The sequence below is a fragment of the Mustelus asterias genome, chromosome 4 (genome assembly GCF_964213995.1).
Source record: "Mustelus asterias chromosome 4, sMusAst1.hap1.1, whole genome shotgun sequence".
Lineage (NCBI taxonomy): Eukaryota > Metazoa > Chordata > Chondrichthyes > Carcharhiniformes > Triakidae > Mustelus > Mustelus asterias.
In genome coordinates this window covers 95,414,852-95,438,023 of record NC_135804.1, presented here as the reverse complement: position 1 = coordinate 95,438,023, position 23,172 = coordinate 95,414,852, and the positions used below count along the sequence as shown (strand labels likewise).

Here is a 23,172-nt window from a genome sequence, read left to right as displayed (position 1 = left end):
ATTAAGGACGGTCACCTCAGCACTTCATTGTACCGCAAACCCACGGATAACCTCACGATGCTCCACTTCTCCAGCTTCCACCCTAAACATGTTAAAGAAGCCATTCCCTACGGACAAGCCCTCCGTATACACAGGATCTGCTCGGATGAGGAGGATCGCAACAGACACCTCCAGACGCTGAAAGATGCCCTCATAAGAACAGAATATGGCGCTCGACTCATCGATCGACAGTTCCGACGCGCCACAGCGAAAAACCGCACCGACCTCCTCAGAAGACACACACGAGTACCCTTCGTCGTCCAGTACTTCCCCGGAGCGGAGAAACTACGACATCTTCTCTGGAGCCTTCAGCATGTCATTGATGAAGACGAACATCTCGCCAAGGCCATCCCCACACCCCCACTTCTTGCCTTCAAACAGCCGCACAAGCTCAAGCAGACCATTGTCTGCAGCAAACTACCCAGCCTTCAGGAGAACAGTGACCACGGCACCACACAACCCTGCCACAGCAACCTCTGCAAGACATGCCGGATCATCGACACGGATGCCATCATCTCACGTGAGAACACCATCCACCAGGTACACGGTACATAGTCTTGCAACTCGGCCAACGTTGTCTACTTGATATACTGCAGGATAGGATGTCCTGAGGCATGGTACATTGGGGAGACCATGCAGACGCTACGACAACGGATGAATGAACACCGCTCGACAATCACCAGGCAAGAGTGTTCTCTTCCTGTTGGGGAACACTTCAGTGGTCACGGGCATTCGGCCTCTGATCTTCGGGTAAGCGTTCTCCAAGGCTGACTTCACGACACACGACAACGCAGAGTCGCTGAGCAGAGACTGATAACCAAGTTCCACACACATGAGGATGGGATCTTGGGTTCATGTCACACTATCTGTAACCCCCACGACTTGCCTGGGCTTGCAGTGTCTCACTAACTGTCCTGTCTGGAGACAGCACACATCTCTTTAACCTGTGCTTAACTCTTTCTCCACTCACATTGTCTGTACCTTTAAGACTTGATTACCTGTAAAGACTCACATTCCAACCATTATTTTGTAAATTGAGTTTGTGTCTTTATATGTCTGTTTGTGAATAGAACTCCCACTCACCTGATGAAGGGGCAGCGCTCCGAAAGCTAGTGGCTTTTGCTACCAAATAAACCTGTTGGACTTTAACCTGGTGTTGTGAGACTTCTTACTGCATATAAAGGGCGGCAGAAGTTCCAAATTGTCTTCTGCAAAAGGCAGTTGGCGCTAGGTCAGTTGTAAATTTTAAATCTGATTTTGGATAACAAAAATCTATTAAAGGTATTGAGGGATATAGGACAAAGACTGGTATATGGAGTTAGGTTATAGATCAGTTACGATTTCATTGAATGGTGGAGCTGACTCGGAGCTAAATAGCCTATTGTTTCTGTGCTGCTATAATATCTTCATCAGCATAGCACCTTTGATATAACAAAATGATTATGATGGTTTACAAAAGGGGGATCAGACACCAATCAAAGTTTGGAGGAAGGTTACTGGGGGAAACACAGGTACTAAAGTTAGATTTTGTGGAGGCTTTTGAAAATGAGACACAATTCCGATGTGAAAAAGCTTTGGTGGACAATCCTATTTGATGTTGATCAGTAGTGTCTTCGCCAATTGTTTTCAAACACTTGAGGGAGTAGAACTATTCATGTTTACACCTGCATTATGCAGGAGTGCACTACAATTATATGAAATTCTTGCCAAGCGTGCCGGCCACCCAAGCGTGTACTAGAGATTCAGAGAAACAGGCTGCGAAGCCACTCTTAGTGACTGTGCATCCTGGATTTGTACTTGCCAGACCCATAAACAGGAATAGGCTATTTAGCTCCAAGAGGCCCAGATGAAGACCTACCCAGGTGACCTCACTTCTCTCTAAATTTTATAACCAACGTGTCCCTAATTAGCAGAAAGCAGTCCCTTCCCAGATAGTGAGAAAGGGATGGAATGTGACTTTGTCTTGGCTGCAAAATGGTGGCACGTATTTAGAAATTGGTAAAGTACCTGAGATATTGATTAAAGGCCACTATTCCATGCAAATCCTCCACCTCAGGCCCCCTGCGATGCTGTTAAGGATTAGAATAATCTTACGCTGTGCATGTTTGCTTACATCAGGGGATAGAATGTTCCACTGGGACTATTCCTGATGGAAGACGGTGAGGGTCAGCAGGGATGGATTTCTTTTGAAACAGAGTTCAGAATGCAGTGATGCCTGACAGATGATGGCGCTTTTGTGGAGGTAGAAGAGTGAAAGGCGACTTGGGATGTAGTGCTAGATAAAATAACGTGGGTTAGCAAGGCCACTGAGATTTTGAATTCAATATGCTTGGGCATGGCGTCACAGCAAATTGACAAAAATAAAATGTGGAAGGAATTAACTCTGATTTTAAAAGTCAAAATTTTGATGCCTGGAGTAGAAATCATTGGACCACTTCAAAGACCAGATTGTGAAATCCTAAATTGGGACTATTGGACTGGACTATTTAATCTAAAACTGATGGATAGGAATCAGAATTCCTTCAATACATTAATATTCTCCATCACAATTTCAGATGACGCACTTCCTTTTTGTCTGATCTGAGAGTACCATTGGGAATTTTCACCGGCAGGGGAGCGTTTGTTTTGGTCCAATGCAGGAGGACTGAAGATCGATAGAAACTGGATCTCTTGCTTCATCTGAATGATTGAGGCGAGCTGCTGTGAGTTGTGAATGTTAAGTTGCCCGCCTCACTGACACTGTCACTGAGTTACGTCTCAAGGGTGTTTGAGCAGGCCAATGGGGGAAGAATATTGTACCTCTGCAGAGTTGGGAGAGCACACCTGCTTCTGGTTCTGCAAGAAGGTGCTTTTTCCATATTTGAGGGGCTTAATGTAACACATACCAATTTCTACAGCAGAGTCTGGAGTTAAATCCCTGTTTTTAACTCTTTTAGCACATTGACACTGCCACTCTAATTAAAATAACCAAGTCCCAAGCTTCTTGCTGTGAAATTTGGTGGGTATTGCACAGAAAATCCTGCAAAACAAATGAAAGTTCTTTCAAAATCTGCATCTGAATTTCTGGCTATGTGTCCTTCAATAAGTACAGCACACTGGCAAAAACGGTGAGCAGTAAAAAGAAATGTCCTGATGTAAGAAAGCCAACACAATTTCTCAAATGTTTTGAAACAAAGACAAGTTGTTTTGAAACAAAATGTTCACAAGTTCATGATATTGAGAAATGTCTTTGTATGGAGCTGCTCTGAGGTGTGTTTGCTGCACCCAAAGTTCAGTTTAAAGTCAGGCCTTTTGCTCTTGGCCACGGAGTCTTTGGCTGGAATTTTCCAATCCCATCAGTGCGAGAATCATGGCAGGCAGGAATGCAAAATTGGTGCAAGGCCAAAAGTCAGGTATCTATTGGCATGAAAATAAGTTAGAACTTCCCCTCAGGACCCTGGCAGCATAATGGCGGGTCAACTCTCTTGCTGATCAATGTGGGCAGCTCCATTTGCCTTCATTGGCATGTCATCATTAAAATCACACCTCACCAGAATCATCCCCTCTCCCCTAATTTAGTACCACGTCAGCAGCTAATTAGACCAGTCTGGTTATGACTGGACATAAATTAGAGGGAGGCAATGGCCTAGTGTTATTATTGCCAGACTATTAATCCAGGAACTCGGTTACTGTTCTGGGGACCCGGGTTTGAATACTGTTGTGGCAGATGGTGGAACTTGAATTCAAAAAAGATCTGGAATTAAGAATCTACCGATGATCATGAAACCATTGCCGATTGTCAGAAAAATCCACCTGGTTAACTAATGTCCCTGAGGGAAGGAAACCTGTCATTCTTCCTTGGTTTGGCCTACATGGGACTCCAGAGCCACAGCAGTGTGGTTGACTCTCAACTGCCCTCGAGCAACTAGGGATGATCAATAATGGCTGGCCAGCCAGCGGCACCCATGTCCCATAAATGAATTTAAAAATAGTGCTCACCTTCACTTCATGCACGACATTGAGCTGCATGCACACAGCATTCACCTATCTTTCACTGCGTTGCTGCCATCTCTCACCGCTGCTCTGACCCCTGGTCGCTGGTAAAATTGCTCTTGCAGGTGAGACACGGGTGGGCTATTGGGCCTTCACTGTACTCAGGAGAGACTATGATGGACTGCACTGTATCCTGAGAGACTGTTGTGAGGCATGGACTGGAGCGCACTGTACCTGTAGAGACTGTTGGGGGATGTAGCCGTGTCTGCTCCCCACAACAGTCCCTCTGGAAAGAGGGCTGCACTGTACCTGGAGACACCCGTCACCGTCTGGAATTGGGCCTTGTAGACATTGAGGTGTCCAGAACTGAGTGGCTCGCTGTGGAATTCCCAGCCTCTGAACTGCTCTTATAGCCACGATATTTAAGTGGCTGTTCCAGATCAGTTTCTCATCAACGGTAACCCCAGGATGTTGATAGTGGGGGATTCAGTGATAGTCATGTCATTAAATATCAAAGGCAGATGGTTAGATCTGGTCAGGTCTCTGCCTGGTACTTGTGTGACATGAAAGTTCCTTGCCATTTATCAGTCCAATGTTGTCCAGATCATGCTGCATTAAACATTGAGTGTTTCAATATCAGTGCAAAAGAGATGGATGGAAAATCATGGAAGAATTGGAGCAAATAAAATCAGATTTGTAGAAGGATGTACGGACATTGAGAAAATACATTTAAGGACACAAAGGGGCAAATATTGTGGGAACAATGATCCGTGACTTTGAATTACAATGAGCGACTTGGGGTTGAGAAATTGGGCAAAGATCATCCTCAAGCGGATTTATGCCTGTTGCGCACAATGTGTGATCTCTTACCCGATGTTGAAATGTCTTAAACCTCCCTTATTCAAAATGTGTGACAACTCCAGTTCAGTGTTACAGTGGATAATGATGAAAATCAATTCCATAAGGAAAGCATTGTGCAATTAACTTGCTGCTATCAAATTGGGATTGGCTCCATCCTATGCTGATAGGAAGCCAGTGTTTAATAGGGGAACATTTGTATTTTTATTTGGAGGAAATGAAATTGTGGATTTTAACTGTAGTCTGTCTGAGCTGAATTTTTCCATTGTTTGGATATTTTGCTTGGAGGTTTTTTTTTGATGTCCCAGAATTTAATGACAATTTTTTTCCCTGCCCACTGAAAATTGGGTGAAAGTCAGTGTCATTGCAGCAGGTGTTTCTTTCCTTTTGAGTTATGTGTACCCATTCCTTTCTAATATCATCCTTGCAAATCTTCTTTGCACACTCTCCATTCTCTAAGTTGTTACGATCTAGTTAGAGAACATAACTTTGTTTAAAATGGACAAAGTTTGAAATTCCAGGTACTTGGAGAATAACGCCACAAAAATCCTGGTTTTAAACAAATATAATAAACATTACTATACAAAATCAGAAAAATATAACTATCTACAATATTCATCTAGTGCTCTAACATTCAGAATTAATAGGAGGTAAGTATGAGTTAACAGGCAAACTGGTCAGACACAGCACGCTGCACATTAAATGGTAAATGTGACCAAGGCAGACCACATGGATTTCTCAGTAACCCACCCAGACATCAGTGACCACGGTGAGTCACAAAATCTTGTTAAAACTCTGTATCCCTCTGAAAGGATTTTAACTTTTGAAGATCTAGCTGCTGAATTCCCTCAAAGGTTGTTTTGATTTAGACTGCCTCAAGGACTGTTTACCTCCCAATAGTTCAATCTCTCCTCCTGAAACTGCATGCCACGGGATTCACAAAGCTGCACCCCTGCCTCTAGTTACTGGCACACTTCCATCTCTTTCACACACCACGAGCTTTACTAAGTTGGCACTGCCCTAGATTTCACCAAACTTCAGTCTCCCAGCTGTACAAAGCTATAAGTGACTTCAGGGACTTTTTCTGAGTCCTAACCCTTTGCAGCATGGAACCAGCGACCTTCCGCTGCCCCTACTGCTCCTCAGAACCACTCCTGAGCCCTATTGGCACCAAATTGCTCCCAGGGCTTCTCTGTTTACTGAAAAATAGATGAGGCCCAAACTGCAACCAATCCTCTCTCCCAGCAAACACAGATGAATTCAAACTAGAGAACCTTAAGCTGCACCTATTTTGCATGACAGTGTAGCTTTTCAAGGTTCACTGAAAACTTCTAAACTAATTTAGCTTTAACTCCCTGAGTATGGAGTTAGAATCTCTCAGCAATTGACTCCCCCCACCCTCCAGCGAGAGGGCCTTCAGGTCTCATGAGGAAGGGAAGCACCTCAGCCCTGAGTTGGACTTCTCTGGGTCCCCCTCGTCCTCTCCATTTGTCCCCTCTGTGACTGGCACCGAGAAGATAAGGTTGACCTGAGAGCTCTCCTCTGATATCTCCTTTGGAGATGAGGTCACCAGGTTCGCTGTTGTAAGTGGCAGCGGCGTGACGTCATGCTAATACACCACGTTCAGTGTTGGGGCAAGTCAGGGAGTGAGCGCTCGCTAATGATATGGTAATGTATTAGATTGAGGTTCCTGGCCTTCCGCGACATTTTTCACGTTACTCTGTTGGTGAGGGGGATTGGAAATCGTGAACTCACCGGCGAGATTCGCATTTTCTCACTCACCGAATTTTGATCCTGTCCACTGCTAATGCTGGCTCAAAATCGCCCTCCCCATTTTACCCTTTGAAAAGTTGATCAGTCAGTCTCAGACAATCACTTGTACAATACAGTGCAGCCCTATCAGTACACACATGAAAGGCAGATATAACACCACCGTAGGAATTAATAAGGCTATCCTGTAACATTGTTTGATGGAGATACATTCTAAGTGTTTCTAGTCATTCCTCAAATGTTTTCTGTTGGTAAACAACAGCTAGACTGACTTTTTTCTGCTTGCCTCAGACAAAGCCACAGAAGTCAGATGCAGTGCAGAATCACTTTAAGGATGATATCTCTCATGAAACAATCTTCTTTAAATTTCATATGCATGTGGGCAAAATCATTTTGGAGTTGAATTTCTGTAGATGCAGGCGGCACAGTGGTTAGCACTGCTGCCTCACAGCGTCAGGGACCCAGGCTCAATCCCAGTCTCGGGTCATTATCTGTATGGAGTCTCCCTGTGTCTGCGTGGGTTTCCTCTGGGTGTTCTAGTTTCCTCCCACAGTCCAAAGATGTGTGGGCTAGGTGGATTGGCCATGCTAAATTGACCCTAGTATCGGAGGGACTAGCTAGGGTAAAGGCATGGGGTTACGGTTATAGTGTCTGGGTGGGATTGTGGTCGGTACAGACCTGTTGGGTTGAATGACCTCCTTCTGTACTGTAGGGATTCTAAATGTCCTGCTGATTGCTATAACTTCACAAAATCTACAGAAACGCTGTAGTAGCAGTGTCAATGCTATTGCTCTGAAGTTTCTGTGAACCTGTAGAAATTCTGGTGGATCAGGAACCTCCTTTGGACATTCGAGCTCTTCTTCAATACTACCCCAGCTTTGGAGCATGTGCACTGGAAACTAGGGCTCATCAGTATCCTTCGGGGGTATCACTGCCCTTTTTAAAACTAATCCCATAGATTTTTTAAAAAAAAATTAGTTCTTGGTATGTGAATATATTAGCACTAATTACTGTGACTCTCTCTTCTAGAATTCAACAATATGAAAATTCCAGTCTGGGTATTTGTGCTGACAGTTACTCTGATCATACTGATATTTTTGGTTATCGTTATCTGCATTGTGCTGTGGAAAAGGATGCAGACAGGTAAGAGTATAGGTTACCCTGAAAATAACCAACGAAGAATAGCTGTGGTATAATAGCCAGGATAACAGAAGGGGCATTTGATCTCAGTGTGCTTGGGCTAGAATGAAGAACAAATAGCCTCAAGTTCCACTCCTGATCATTATCTAGCAATGTCCACTGAAATGTGCGCCTGTGCATGGATATCAGGTGGAGACATGATCTGTGTCAGCTCTGCTAGCCCCACGAGATCGACTGGGACATGCCACTAGTGTGTGCGACACACTGAGACTTTCCAACAGCCAGTTAAGGTGTGTTTCATGGCATGGGGATTCCACTATCCGTGTTGTGGGTCAAGGAGCATGGGGTGGTCACAAGGTTAGAGGCACCGAGGTCGACAGCATAAAAAAAGACCCATTGCATCTGTGCCAGTTAAAAACAAAGCACCCAACTATTCTAATTCTGTTTTCCAGCACTTGGACCATATCCTTGTATGCCTCAGCATTGTAAGTGCACATCTAAATACCTCTTAAACATTTTGCGGGTCTCTGCCTCCACTACCCTTTCGGGAAGTGAGTTCCAGACTTCTACCCTTTGAGGGAAAATTTTCCTTGCATCCCCTCTAAATCTCCTGCCCCTTACCTTAAATCTATGCCCCCTGGCCATTGATCCCTCCACCAAGGGGAAATATTTCTTCCTGTCTACTCCATCTATGCCTCTCATAATTTTATGCACATCCGCCCTCCGTCTCCTCTGCTCCAAAGAAAACAACCCCAGTCTATCCAATCTCTCTCCATGCCCTCCAGCCCAGGCAACATCCTGGTAAATCTCCTCTGCATCCTTTCCGGTGCTATCACATCCCTCCTATAATAAGGCTTCCAGAACTGCACACAATACTTTCTGTGGCCTAACCAATGTTTTGTATAATTCCAGCATAACCTCCTTGCTCTTAAACTCTCTGCCTAATAAAGGCAACTATACCATACACCTTAACCACTTTATCCAACTGTCCTACTACCTTAAGGGATTGGGGTACATGCACATCAAGATCCCTCTGATCCTCGGTGCTTCTCAGGGTCCTGCCGTTCATCATGTATTCCTTTACCTGGTTTGTCCTTCCCCAGTGTGTTACTTTGCATGGCACGGTAGCACAGTAGTTAGCACTGCTGCCTCACAACACCAAGAATAAAGAACAAAGAAAATTACAGCACAGGAACAGGCCTTTCGGCCCTCCAAGCCTGCACCGACCATGCTGCCCGACTGAACTAAAACCCCCTATCCTTCCAGGGACCATATCCTTCCACTCCCATTCTATTCATGTATTTGTCCATACGCCCCTTAAAAGTCACTATCGTATCTGCTTCCACTACCTCCCCCGCCAGTGAGTTCCAGGCACCCATCGCCCTCTGTGTAAAAGCTTGCCTCGTACATCTCCTTTAACCATTGCCCCTCCCACTTTAAATCTATGCCACCTAATAATTGACTCTTCCACCGAGGGGAAAAAGCTCCTGACTATCCACTCTTGTCCATGCCCCTCATAATTTTGTAGACTTCTATTAGGTCTCCCCCCTCAACCTCCGTCGTTCCAATGAGAACAAACCAAATTTCTCCAACCCCTCCTCATTCAATTCCCGGCTTGGGTGACTGTCTGTCTGTGTGAAGCCTGCACGTTCTCCCCGTGTCTGCGTGTGTTTCCTTCGGGTGCTCCGGTTTCTTCCCACAGTCTGAAAGATGTGCTGGTTGGGTGCATTATCCATGCTAAATTCTCCCTCAGTGTACCAAACAGGCGCTGGAGTGTGGCGACTAGAGGATTTTCACAGTAATTTCATTGTAGTGTTAATGTAAGCCTACTTGTGATATTAATGAATAAACTTTACCTTTACCTCACACTTATCCGGATTGAATTCCGTTTGCTTCTGATCAGCCTGTCTCTATCCTCCTGTAATCTAAGTCTTTCCTCCTCACTATTTACCACCATACCAATTTTTGTATCATCTACAAACTTACTGGTCTACCCTCGGATATTCACGTTTAATTCATTTACGTGAGCCAGAAGCCACAAGGGGCCCAAAACTGATTCCTGCAGGACCCACTGGATGCAGCCTTCCAGTCCAGAAGACACTCATTGACCATCATTTTCTGCTGCATGCCAGTCGGCCCAGTTAGACTGACTGACCTGTAGTTTTCTGGTTTATCCCTTCCTCTCTTCTTGAATAATGATACCATATTGGCTGTCCTCTGCTCCTCTGAAAATTATTGCTAGCGCCTCTGCTATTTCCTCCCTTGCCTCACTCAACAGCCTGGAAAACATTTTGGAAGAAATAATGTAGGGAGGAGTTATACAATAAATGGCAGAGTCATCAGGAGTATAGAAACACAGAGGGACCTAGGTGTGCAAGTCCACAAATCCTTGAAGGTGGCAACACAGGTGGAGAAGGTGGTGAAGAAGGCATATGGTATGCTTGCCTTTATAGGACGGGGTATAGAGTATAAAAGCTGGAGTCTGATGATGCAGCTGTATAGAACGCTGGTTCGGCCACATTTGGAGTACTGCGTCCAGTTCTGGTCGCCGCACTACCAGAAGGACGTGGAGGCATTGGAGAGAGTGCAGAGAAGGTTTACCAGGATGTTGCCTGGTATGGAGGGTCTTAGCTATGAGGAGAGATTGGGTAGACTGGGGTTGTTCTCCTTGGAAAGACGGAGAATGAGGGGAGATCTAATAGAGGTGTACAAGATTATGAAGGGTATAGATAGGGTGAACAGTGGGAAGCTTTTTCCCAGGTCGGAGGTGACGATCACGAGGGGTCACGGGCTCAAGCTGAGAGGGGCGAAGTATAACTCAGATATCAGAGGGACGTTTTTTACACAGAGGGTGGTGGGGGCCTGGAATGCGCTGCCAAGTAGGGTGGTGGAGGCAGGCACGCTGACATCGTTTAAGACTTACCTGGATAGTCACATGAGCAGCCTGGGAATGGAGGGATACAAACGATTGGTCTAGTTGGACCAAGGAGCGGCACAGGCTTGGAGGGCCGAAGGGCCTGTTTCCTGTGCTGTACTGTTCTTTGTTCTTTGTTCTTTATCTGGTCCAGTAGATTTATTTACTTTTAAGCCTACCAGGCCACTCAGAACCTCCTCTATGTCTATGCTAATTTCTTTAATAGTATCACAGTCCTTCTCCCTGATTCTTACGCGCACATTGTCTCTCGCTAGTGAACACCTGCACAGTATTCATTTAAAACCCTGCCTATGTCCTCTGGCTCCCCACACAAATTACCACTGTGGTCCTTAATGGACTCCACTCTTTCCCTAGTTATCCTTTTATTCTTAATGTACTTGTAAAACAACTTAGGATTTTCCTTTATTCTACCAGCCAGTATCTTTTCATGTCCCCTTTTTGCTCTCCTAATTTTTTTTTCTAAGTTCCCTCTTGCACATTCTATACTCATAGAATGTTCAACACCATTCGTGACTCCTTGGGCTTCTGCTGTTTTGAGCCCTCTATGTCTGCCATAAGCCTCCCTTTTCCACTTTATCCAATGCTGTATACCCCTTGATATCCAGGGTTCACTGGATTTGTTGGTTCCCCCCCCCCCCCCCCCCCCCCACCTTTTTCTTTATTGGCCCTGTACTTTCCCTATTTCCTTCTTGAATGCCCCCTGCTGTTCTGTCACAGATTTACCCAAAAGTGTCTCCTCCCAGTTCACTCTGGCCAAATCATATCTGATCTTATTAAAATCAGCCTTCTCCCGGTTTAGAACTTTGATTTCTGACCATCCTTGTCCTCTTCCATATATTGAATCTAACAGAGTTATGATTGCTATCAGCAAAATGCTCCCCCACTGATCCTTCAACCACTTGCCCTGCTTCGTTATTTAAAATTAAGTACATTACTGCATCCTCTTCTTTCCTTTTATAAGACCTTCTATGTACTGGCTTAAAAAGTTTTCCTAGATGCATTTTAAGAATTCTGCTCCCTCTAAACCTTTCACGTTATGACCCCAGTTAATGTTGGGGAAATTGAAATCTCCCACTATCACCACCCTATCTGCTCTTCTATTCAGGGACCTCTGAAGCTGCCATGATTTTCAACGTAGCACAAGAGGAGCATACCACAGGTGCGAGCTCTCCTGCCATGACTACCTTGAAGTCCCTCATTTACTCCCTTTTTTAACAAAAAAATGATTCTAGAAGAATGCTAACAACTTACCTCCCTTATGCTAACTTTACTTACCTTGCCCTATTTTGCTTACTTACTACTTTATTATAATGATGTGGACTTCACTTATTTATGTTGTTTCTCAGTTAAATCCCTCCTCCGTAAAAGAAAACCACACCCCCCCTCCCCCCCTTCACCTAACTCCCACATTTACCAAAGTGCCATTCTGTTTGCTCATTGTGCTCTCTGTTGTTACTACTGAACAAACTATAGACCACAAAATAAAGACCTTAAAAATTATAAGCAATAACAGTAGTAGGGTCAGGGTTTGGGGATGGGTGTAAAAGGTGGTAATGCTAAATATTTTAAACATTTCAGTGGGGTCCTTCTCTTGGCTGGAATGCAGCTCAAGTCTTCCGGGTGAATAATGCAAATGTTTTATTTGCATGCGCCACGTAGGTCTAATGAGCCTAACACACACTTTATGTCAAGCTTCCATTCCCAATGCCCTCACCACTGATTATCATGGGCACCATGTTGGCCTAATGTTCCTGTGCCCAATCTTCTCGGGAATAACCATCTGCCATGGTGTTACATACCTCTTGCCCTAAATGTGGTGACATCAGCGTAGTGTAATGCTTTGAAGTAACTTTGTTTTATCTGCTTTGTCCTGTTGTCTGGAATTTTAAAATAATAATAAACATGTCATTTTTGTCATTCTTTCTAACTTTCTAACTGTGCTGATTGTGTCCCATTCATTGTATCCTTGTGTCCCATATTTGGTGCTAACTGTCTGTTATTATAAAGGATTTAATGTTTACTGTAGCTTATTGCCTTAATATTCTAATTGAACTTTTGTTCTTTTCTTTAGGGCACTTGTATGAATTGCCAAGGTAGGTGCATAGTCTCCTTCATTGCTTAAGATTTACCTTTAGAGCACATAGCTTTAAGATGACTGAATAAGTCAAATTCCATTTTTAATACCTGCAATTCTGTTTTATCCTTGAATTGCAGTCCCTGTTTTTTGTCCTGTGGGAAAAAATCCTAGCAGTGATGCCCATAACTTGTAACTGTTTATTTCTTGCTATCCCCTTGACAGATTTTTAGTACCCCTCCTAGTCTTTTTCTTTGTTTTGCCATACATTTCTTTGTGTTGCTGCCTATGTGAGCTATTTTACTTTATTAAAGGTACTATCTAAATGTAAGTATTTGTTGGGCACACAAGTCATAGAATAGAAGTCCAAGAATCCCTATAGTGCAGAAGGAGGCCATTCAACCCATCGAACCTGCACCAACAAGAATCCAACCCAGGCCCTACTCGGTAACCCCATGTATTTACCCTGCTCATCCCCCTGACACTAAGGGGCAATTTAGCATGGTCAATCAACCTAACCCTCACATCTTTTTACTGTGGGAGGAAACTGAAGCACCCGGAGGAAACCCACACAGACACGAGGAGCATTTGCAAACTCCTCACAGATAGTCACCCAAGGCTGGAATCGAACCTGGGCCCCGGCGCTGTGAGGCAGCAGTGCTAACCACTGTTTGGTGCAACTGTTCTTATATCCCTACTGTTTCTTTGAATTGGTGCTTCTGTGTTTTGAATGCACTGTTTACGCTAGCCTTGTACTTCTCCTAAGTACTCTCTTGAGTTACAGGATTGCATGTGGTAACTGGCTGCTGTGCCTTCCAGGAATCTTATGAAGTTGAAATAGCATTCCCCTCAAGGCAGCTAAATCCTGATAGGAACTTTGCTCTGGATTATTTCCTCTGCTGCCTGAAGGGCACCTTGCCACATGCAGGCATCTGAGAAGGATGGTGGGAAGCGTGTGTATGCTACTACACTGCCAAACGGTCACTCTGAGGTTGAATAGCTGAAGGGCAGGGAAGAACAATTACTTCTATTAGTGCAGTGGGCAGGTCCTACCACTGCCATTCAATGCATTGGTTTCAGAAACTCGATGCAGTTGATGTCAAATTAAGTGAATCATAGAATCCCTACAGTGCAGAAGGAGGCCATTCGGCCCATCGAGTCTGCACCGACCACAATCCCACCCAGGCCCTATCCCCTTAACCCCATGCATTTGCCCTGGCTAGTTCCCCTGTCACTAAGGGGCAATTTAGCACAGCCAATTCACCTAACCCGCACATCTTTGGACTGTGGGAGGAAACCCACGCAGACACGGGAAGAACGTACGTACTCCATACAGACAGTGATCCAAGCTGGGAATCGAACCCAGCTCCCTGGCGCTGTGAGGCAGCAGTGCTAGCTCTGTGCCACCGTGCCGCTGAATCAATGGAATCGGAAGAGGCAATTCAGAAGTTACTGAATAAGTTGCACACAATCTGTAGGTGTGCAGAACAATGGCAAATGGCAGTTAATGCAAACAAGTGTAAAATACTACACATCAGAAGCAGTGATATGTGACACACCTACTGCCTGAATGTTATGAAATAAGTAACAGGTGAAGGTGTTTCTTCCAGGAGTCTCAATATGCTTAATTTTAAACAACCTAGCCAATAGGACATTGAACACTCTAGCCTAAAAAGTGAAAATGTATTCGTTCATGGGACATGGGTGTCGCTGGCTGGCCAGCATTTATTGCCCATCCCTAGTTGGCCTTGGAGGGCAGTTGAGAGTCAACCACATTGCTGTGGCTCTGGAGTCACATGTGGGCCAGACCAGGTAAGGATGGCAGGTTTCTTTCCCTAAAGGACATTCGTGAACTAGATGGGTTTTTCTAACAATCAACAGTGGTTTCATGGTCATCAGTAGATTGTTAATTCCAGATACTTTTTATTGAATTCAAATTTCACTATCCGCCGTGGTGGGATTCGAACCCAGGTCCCCAGAACGGTTAGCTGAATTTCTGGATTAATAGTTTAGTGATAATACCACTAGGCCATCGCCTCCCCTCGAATGTATGCAAGATAGTGAATAAATTTTGTAGTGCTCTGCTCAGACTTTATTTGAATAAAGTGTCCAGTTTAAATTAAGGGGTAGGCCATTTAAGATTGAGATGAGGAGGAATTTCTTCTCTCAAAGGGTAGTGAATCTTTGGAATTCTCTATTCCAGAGGGCTGTGGGAACTCAATCATTGAGCACGTTCAAGACAGAAAATCAACGGATATGGAGATGGCGGGGCAAAGTGGCATTGAGGCAAATGATCAGCCATGCTAATGGCCTGGTCCTGCTCCTATTTCTGATGTTCCATTTGCTGAGAAGCTGGAGGATCATTCAAATACTGCATGCTTCATACAGAAGGGCCATAAGGCTGATCCATAATGCCAAAGGTCAGGGTTATGAGGAAAATCTAGATAGGTTTGGACTATTGTCCATGATTGAATGGCGGAGCAGACTCAACAGGCCAAATGACCTAATTCTGCTCCTTTCTCTTATGGTCTTAAAGTCTTTACAGCCTAGAAAGAAGTCTGAGAAGTGACGGTGTAAGATTGTAAAGGGCTCAGGAAAACCTTCTGGAATTATTCATGAAACAATTGCATGCTGTAGTAAGATAGCTTTAGGATCTCTTTAAGTGGATGAATTAAAGGCCATCTCACCCTTATGAGGAAGTCAAAAATAAATATGTGGGCGTTCAACCCTCATGAAACCTAAATACTGATTCAGACAAAAATCACGAGGGCTTTGCGTTACCAGGGCCTATTGACTCATTTCCTTCTCTTTCTTCCACAATACAAACCCTCTTCTATTGTGACACCTGGACAATTGATAAATGAGTCCATTATCCATTTCAGCTTTAAAAGCGGCTGTGACTGAAATGGGAAGTAGCACTCACATGTTTTGTAACCAAATGTGCAACTATTAGAGAAAAAGCAGCTAGTGGTTTTAGAGCAGAATACAAAACTCCGCACCATGTTCCTACTTCATTATAATATCTGCAGGGTCGACACAGCCACCCTCCCTAATGTTGTTAGGAAACTTCAAGTTTAATGGACTTTAGTAGTGCTTCGAAGTCCAAAGGTGCACAGTCAGTAGAGTTGCTAATCACCTCCTTGTTACTGTTTGGCGTTGTATCTGCTTCTGGCTCAAGATCCATGGATTTTGAACTTCTTGCCCTCTACTTCTCATTCCTCCAAATCCAGCAGACAAGTCCCACTATACATCTCTTGCATGTTTCTCGTGTGAATGGGCCCTATTCCCATCTTGGTACTTTATTGAGGGTATAGGGTCCTGGAGATGGTACAGAGGATCTTTTAGTTATCATTAATCTTAGTGAATTTTTGGAATTCTCTGCCCAATGAAGCAGTGGAGGCTACCTCGTTAAATGTGTTTAAGTCACAGATAGATTTTTAACCATTAAGGGAATTAAGGGTTATGGGGAGCGGGCAGGTAAGTGGAACTGAACCCACCATCAGATCAGCCATGATCTTATTGAATGGCGGAGCAGGCTTGAGGGGCTGGATGGCCTACTCCTGCTCCTATTTCTTATGTTCTTATGTTCAAGTCCAACAGGTTTATTTGGTAGCACGAGCTTTCGGAGCGCTGTCTCCATCAGGTGATTCATCCAGGATGTTGACCCTGTGACAGTGTAGGAACAACCATATAATTCCAAGTCAGGGTTGTCTGTTTCTTTGTGGGGTGGGGGAAGAGAAATTGTAGGTTGCAGTGGTCTCATGTGCTTCCTACTCTTCCTTTAGGTGGTAGAAGTCATGGGTTTGAAAGGTGTTGTTCAAGGAGTCGTGGTGAGTTCCTGCAGTGTGTCTTATGGATTGTACACACTTGCACTGGTAGTGGAGAAAATGGATGTTGATGGTAATGGATGAGGTGCCAAATAAGAGGTTGCTTTGTGTTGGATGGTGTCAAGTTTCTCGAGTGTTATAGGTTGGGGGGAGGGGAGCTAGAAGAGTTGACTAGGATCAAGGAACTAATTGATGGGGGGGGAGGATGCAGGGGTAAGGGGAATTACAAAATTAATGGTAGAGGAGAGGGTGCAAGTGAATGAAGGCGGTAATTTAGATAAGGGAGTAGAGGGAGAGGGTGTTCGCGACTCATCAAAGCGGGTCCAGATAAAAGCTGGAATAAGGACACTTTGCCTGAATGCACGAAGCATTCGGAACAAGGTGAATGAGTAGATGGTGCAAATCAGCACAAGTGGGTACGATCTAGTGGCCATTACAGAAACGTGGCTGAAAGGTGACCAGGACTGGGAGATGAATATCCAGGGGTATCAGGCGTTTAGGAAGAATAGACAGGAAGGAAAAGGTGGTGGGGTCGCGCTATTAATAAGAGATAATATCAGGGTAGTACTGAGGGATGACATAGGCTCTGAGGAACAAAACGTGGAATCATTATGGGTAGAGATGAGGAATAGTAGAGGGAGAAAGACACTAGTAGGTGTGGTATATAGGCCCCCGAATAATAATGTTGAGGTAGGGAGGGCTATAAACAAGCAGATAAGGGATGCGTGTAAAAACGGAACGGCAATAATCATGGGGGACTTCAACATGCACATTGACTGGCAGACTCAAGTCGGTAAGGGTGGAATGGAGGAAGAGTTCTTAGAATGCTGTCGGGATAGTTTCCTTGAACAGCATGTTACGGAACCGACGAGGGAATGAGCTATTTTGGATCTGGTATTGTGTAACGAGGTAGGTAGAATTAAGGATCTTATTGTGAAGGACCCTCTTGGGTCTAGTGACCACAATATGGTCGAATTTCTGATTCAGATGGAAGAGGAGAAAGTTTGGTCTCAAACCAGTGTCCTCTGTTTGAACAGAGGGAAATATGATAGGATGAGGGATGAATTGGCTAAGGTAGACTGGGAGAGCAGGCTGGCAGGTAGGATAGCTGAGGAACAGTGGAGGATTTTTAAGGAGATCCTTTTCAGTTCTCAGCAAAAATATATTCCAGCAAAAAACAAGGATTGTAAGAAAAGGGAGAACCAGCCGTGGATAACGAAGGAAATAAAGGAGAGTATTAAAATAAAAACAGCTGCGTACAGAGTGGCCAAAAATAGTGGAGAAACAAGTGATTGGGAAAAATTTAAGAAACAACAAAGAGAGACTAAGAAAGCGATAAAGAAAGGAAGGATAGACTATGAAGCTAGGCTAGCAATTAATATAAAAAATGATAGTAAAAGTTTTTATAAATATATAAAAAGGAATAGAGTGGCTAGAGTGAATGTTGGACCCTTGGAGGACGAGAGGGGGGAGTTAATAGTGGGAAATGAGGATATGGCTGAGTCTTTAAATAAGTTTTTTGTGTCGGTCTTCACGGTGGAGGACACAAATAGTTTGCCAAATATTAACGATAGAGGGTTGGCAGCAGGAGAAATACTTAATACAATTAATGTGACCAGAGAGGCAGTGCTGGGTAGACTAATGGGACTGAAGGTGGACAAGTCCCTGGGTCCGGATGGAATGCATCCCAGGGTATTGAAAGAAATGTCAGAGGTAATAGTGGATGCGTTAGTGATTATTTATCAAAACTCGTTGCATTCTGGGGTAGTGCCGGTTGATTGGAAAACGGCTAATGTTACACCGCTGTTTAAAAAGGAAGGAGACAAAAGGCGGGTAACTATAGGCCGGTCAGCTTAACGTCTGTTGTAGGGAAAATGCTGGAATCCATTATTAAAGAGGAGATAGCAGGGCATCTGGATAGAAATGGTTCGACCAATCAGACGCAGCATGGATTCATGAGGGGAAAGTCGTGCTTGACGAACATGTTGGATTTTTATGAAGATGTGACTAGGGCGGTTGATGGAGGAGAACCGGTGGATGCGATGTTTTTGGATTTCCAAAAGGCGTTTGATAAGGTGCCCCATAAAAGGCTGCTGAAGAAGATTAGGGCACACGGAGTTGGATTGGGGACTGGCTATCCGACAGGAAGCAAAGAGTCGGAATAAATGGGTGTTTTTCCGGTTGGAGGAAGGTAACTAGTGGCGTGCCGCAGGGATCGGTACTCGGGCCGCAACTGTTTACCATTTATATAGATGATCTGGAGGAGGGGACGGAGTGTAGGGTAACGAAGTTTGCAGACGACACAAAGATAAGTGGAAAAGTGAATCGTGTGGAGGACGGAGAAGATCTGCAGAGAGATTTGGACAGGCTGAGTGAGTGGGCGAGGATATGGCAAATGGAGTATAACGTTGAGAAATGCGAGGTTATACACTTTGGAGGAAATAATAACAAATGGGATTACTATCTCAATGGAAACAAATTAAAACATGCTACCGTGCAAAGGGACCTGGGGGTCCTTGTGCATGAGACGCAAAAGCCCAGTCTGCAGGTACAACAGGTGATCAAGAAGGCAAATGGGATGTTGGCCTATATTGCGAGGGGGATAGAATATAAAAGCAGGGATGTCTTGATGCACCTGTACAGGGCATTGGTGAGGCCGCAGCTGGAATACTGTGTGCAGTATTGGTCCCCTTATATGAGGAAGGATATATTGGCATTGGAGGGAGTGCAGAGAAGGTTCACCAGGTTGATACCGGAGATGAGGGGTTTGGATTATGAGGAGAGGCTGAGGAGATTGGGTTTGTACTCGTTGGAGTTTAGAAGGATGAGGGGGGATCTTATGGAGACTTATAAGATAATGCGGGGGCTGGATAGGGTGGAGGCGGAGAGATTCTTTCCACTTAGTAAGGAAGTTAAAACTAGAGGACACAGCCTCAAAATAAAGGGGGGTCGGTTTAAGACAGAGTTGAGGAGGAACTTCTTCTCCCAGAGGGTGGTGAATCTCTGGAATTCTCTGCCCACTGAGGTGGTGGAGGCTACCTCGCTGAATATGTTTAAAGCGCGGATGGATGGATTCCTGATCGGTAAGGGAATTAAGGGTTATGGGGATCAGGCGGGTAAGTGGTACTGATCCACGTCAGATCAGCCATGATCTTATTGAATGGCGGGGCAGGCTCGAGGTGCTAGATGGCCTACTCCTGCTCCTATTTCTTATGTTCTTATGTTCTTATTGGAGTGCACTCAGTGAAGCAATTGGAGAGTATTCAGTCACGCTCCTGACTTGTGTCTTATAGATGGTGGACATGAGGGGAGTCAGGAGGTGAATTATTCAGCCTCTGACCTGCACTTGGAGGCACAGTATTTATGTGGTTCGTCCAGTTAAATTTCTGGTCAATGATGACCAGGATTTTGATGGGGGTTCAGCAATGGTAATGCCATTGAATGCAAGGGGAAGTGGTTAGATTCATTCTGAGATGTTGTTGCCCAGCACTTGTGTGCTGCATGTTGTTTAGATCTTGCTGCATGTGGGACAAGGTTGATTCATTACCTGAAGAATTGCAATAGGAGCTGAACACTGCAACCATATGCAAGCATCCTCACTTCTGAGCTAACATTGGAGGAAACGTCATTAGTGCAGCAGTCAAAAATAGCTGGAATAAAACAGAAATGCTGGAAATGTATGGCAGATCTAGTAGCATCAGTGGGGAAAGAAACAATTAATGTTTCAGGTCAATTTCTTTTCATCGAGATTATTATGATCCGAGTAGAGACCAATCATATTTAAAAATAAATGTGAACTTCCATTAATAGTTGAAGCGCATGAAACAACAACATTTAAGTTTTAAAACTTCTTCTGTAACAAATTATCAAAACATTTGACTAAACACTACTTTTGTAGACAACTTGTACTTTAAACTGCAGAGAATTGCCCTTTAATCACACATTACTATAGGGACTGTAATTCCGTGGAGAGTTCAAATAGTCCACCAGTGTCCTCTCCGTCCAGTTGCATTTCCCTGTTTCACTGAGCAGTAACTTTTGAGTGACCAGCTGCTTCCCTCAGCTTTTGGAGAGTTTGCCAAATCCACTATCAGTAGTAAATCATGTTCTAATGATCCTTCTTGTCGGGCCACACCAGGACCAACCTCCTAGACTCTTTAGATGGCTGTGGAATGCATCTCTTTGTCTAGAGACTGTCTGCCTCCTGCATCTAGTTTCAGTAGCTGCCGCCCCTTTTCTCTGCTGACCACATCAACTGCTAGTTTTTTTTGCCCCCTCTCTCTCACTCTTTTCTGCCCAAAAGCTTGGAGCCGGCAAGTCTATTTACTGTTAGCACAGCTGCACTTGCCCTTTGTTCCGATGTGTGAGAACTTCACACCTTGCTCAGCGTGTCCCTTGACTAAGCCAGGCTTGTTGTTGGGCAGAAAATGGAAGAGGCACCTGACCCTAAGTTTAGACACAATCCAAAACATAATCTTATAAATCGTAATTGCAGCAAGGTGGTGGTTAGCCTAGTTAGCTGTGATTAAATGCATCATGGGAAACATGGTATCATAGAATTTACTCGATTATGGCAAATTATGGAGCGGAAATTCCCAGAGAATTTTCTAAATCGGTTACAGTTTCTTCATCTGTTTTTGCGCCTCCCGCAGATGGAAGCATGGTTAGGGGTTGAAATGATAGTATGCTGCACCATGGACTGGAGGGGATGGAACTGCTGGCTTTTCCTTGCCTTGTCTATTTGACTAATCGCCTTTTCTTAAGATTGTAGAAAATTATTCAAGTTATTTTCTTCTTTCAGTGTTAGGTATGAAAGTCTGCCATATCCGGCCCCTATGAATGTCATCTTAACTGAAAGTAATGAATATGAAGTGATGACCGCAATGAGAGAGAATGAATATGCAGCTATGCGTGTGGGATCCGCATGTGTCCTGAACAACCAGATGCTTCGGTGTGAAGAATAGCCTTACATTTTCTTCCTATGAAACTTCAGAAGAATGCAACATTTAAAATTACAACACCGCACTCTATTGCAATTCAATAGTTGGACCAAGGAGCGGCACAGGCTTCGAGGGCCGAAGGGCCTGTTTCCTGTGCTGTACTGTTCTTTGTTCTTTGTTCCTAAAAGAAATGGCAAAATAATGAATTACTAATTTTTAAGTTATCAGATTAACACAGAGCTTAAGCAGCTTGTGAGTCTGTTTTTGCTCTCAATGCCAGAAACGTAGCCCATCCTGAAAGATCTCAACAGCTTTAAAGTCCTGTCTAGTTATTCAGTTTTATTGACTACCTTCCTAAAGACTATGCTAACTCCTGCTCGGGCATAATGACATTGGTCCTGGTAGCTTTATATTATAATTAAAACAAAATAATGCAGATGCTGGAAATTGGAAATAAAAACTGTTTTAATGGTCAGAACAGCAAGAATAGCTTGCATTTATACAGCACCTTTAGTGCATAATTAGGTAAAAATGAATGTCAAGCCAAGGATGGAAACATTAAATGCTTAGTCAGAAAAATTGATTTTTCAGGAGGATCTTAAAGGAGAGAAAATGCTCAGCAGGCCTGGCAACATCTGTGGAGAGAGAAGTAGAGTTAATGGGTGGAATTCTCTGGTCTCGTCTGTGGTGGGACCCATTGTGAGTGAGAATGGAAAATTTGGCGTTCCAACTAAAACTCCATCCACTTTCAGGGGTACTGGGGAATCCCAGCTGCAAATGTGGACAGAAAGTTTCAGCCAAATTTTAAGTTTAATATGGATCTTCTTCAGAACAGTTATTGGCTTTATATTGTAGCTCATTGGCTGTATTACAATCACCAACCAAAGTTACGAATGTGTCAGGATAATGGAGAGCCAAGCCTCACCCTATCTTCACCTGGTACCTCCATGTGTCATTTTCCAGCAGACATTATTGGAAAGTGACTAAGAGCAGGAATCTGACTAATTTGTTCACCTATCTAACTCTGGGAGGCTTAGGCCAATTATAGATTTTAAATGGCTGAGTTTCATTGTTTATTTTTCTTTTATTTAGTTAAACCAAGATAAGTGCTGCCTATATTGCTTTCAACATCTTGTCTTTCTAGTTTAGTTGATAGATTTGTTTTACACTTATTATTTTATATAATATTTTTGCAATTAAAATCAATACTGCATAACTTTCTGTTTGCCTGTGATGTTTTCATTGAAATTGGTGCTTTTGTCACTTTATTGTCCTCCTATCTTTTAATGCAATAATTAGTAACTCTGTCAGAATAATTTACTGGCATTTATCAAAGGAGCCTGAAATTAACAGCAGGTATTTGTCTTTCACCTTATCCCAAATGAATAAATAGCACCCTTTGAAACTTCGGCACATGGCGACCAAGGATATGCAGAGCCAATTTGATTTCTTTGATGAACTCAAATTATATTTTCATTTGACATCCACAACTTTACACTTTCCAGCAGGGGTCAGTTGATAATGGTCAAAACAACAAAAACAGCTTGTGTTTACATAGTGTCTTTAAATTATAATTTAGTTCAAAATGAATGTCAAGTCAAGGATGGAAACATTAAA

General features: G+C 43.8%; 1 protein-coding gene across 1 annotated transcript in view; it reads left to right on the top strand.

The window, feature by feature from the left end:
- The window catches only part of LOC144492856 (uncharacterized), a 33,419-nt gene extending 10,643 nt beyond the window's left edge, over positions 1–22,776 (top strand). Inside the window, exons 4-7 of the mRNA XM_078211379.1 lie at positions 7,669–7,782; positions 11,820–11,873; positions 12,786–12,807; positions 21,417–22,776. Of these exons, the coding sequence (XP_078067505.1) occupies positions 7,669–7,782; positions 11,820–11,873; positions 12,786–12,807; positions 21,417–21,579 (353 nt within the window). The 3' untranslated portion in view covers positions 21,580–22,776. The remainder of the gene's footprint in view (positions 1–7,668; positions 7,783–11,819; positions 11,874–12,785; positions 12,808–21,416) is intronic.
- Positions 22,777–23,172: the final 396 nt, after the last annotated feature.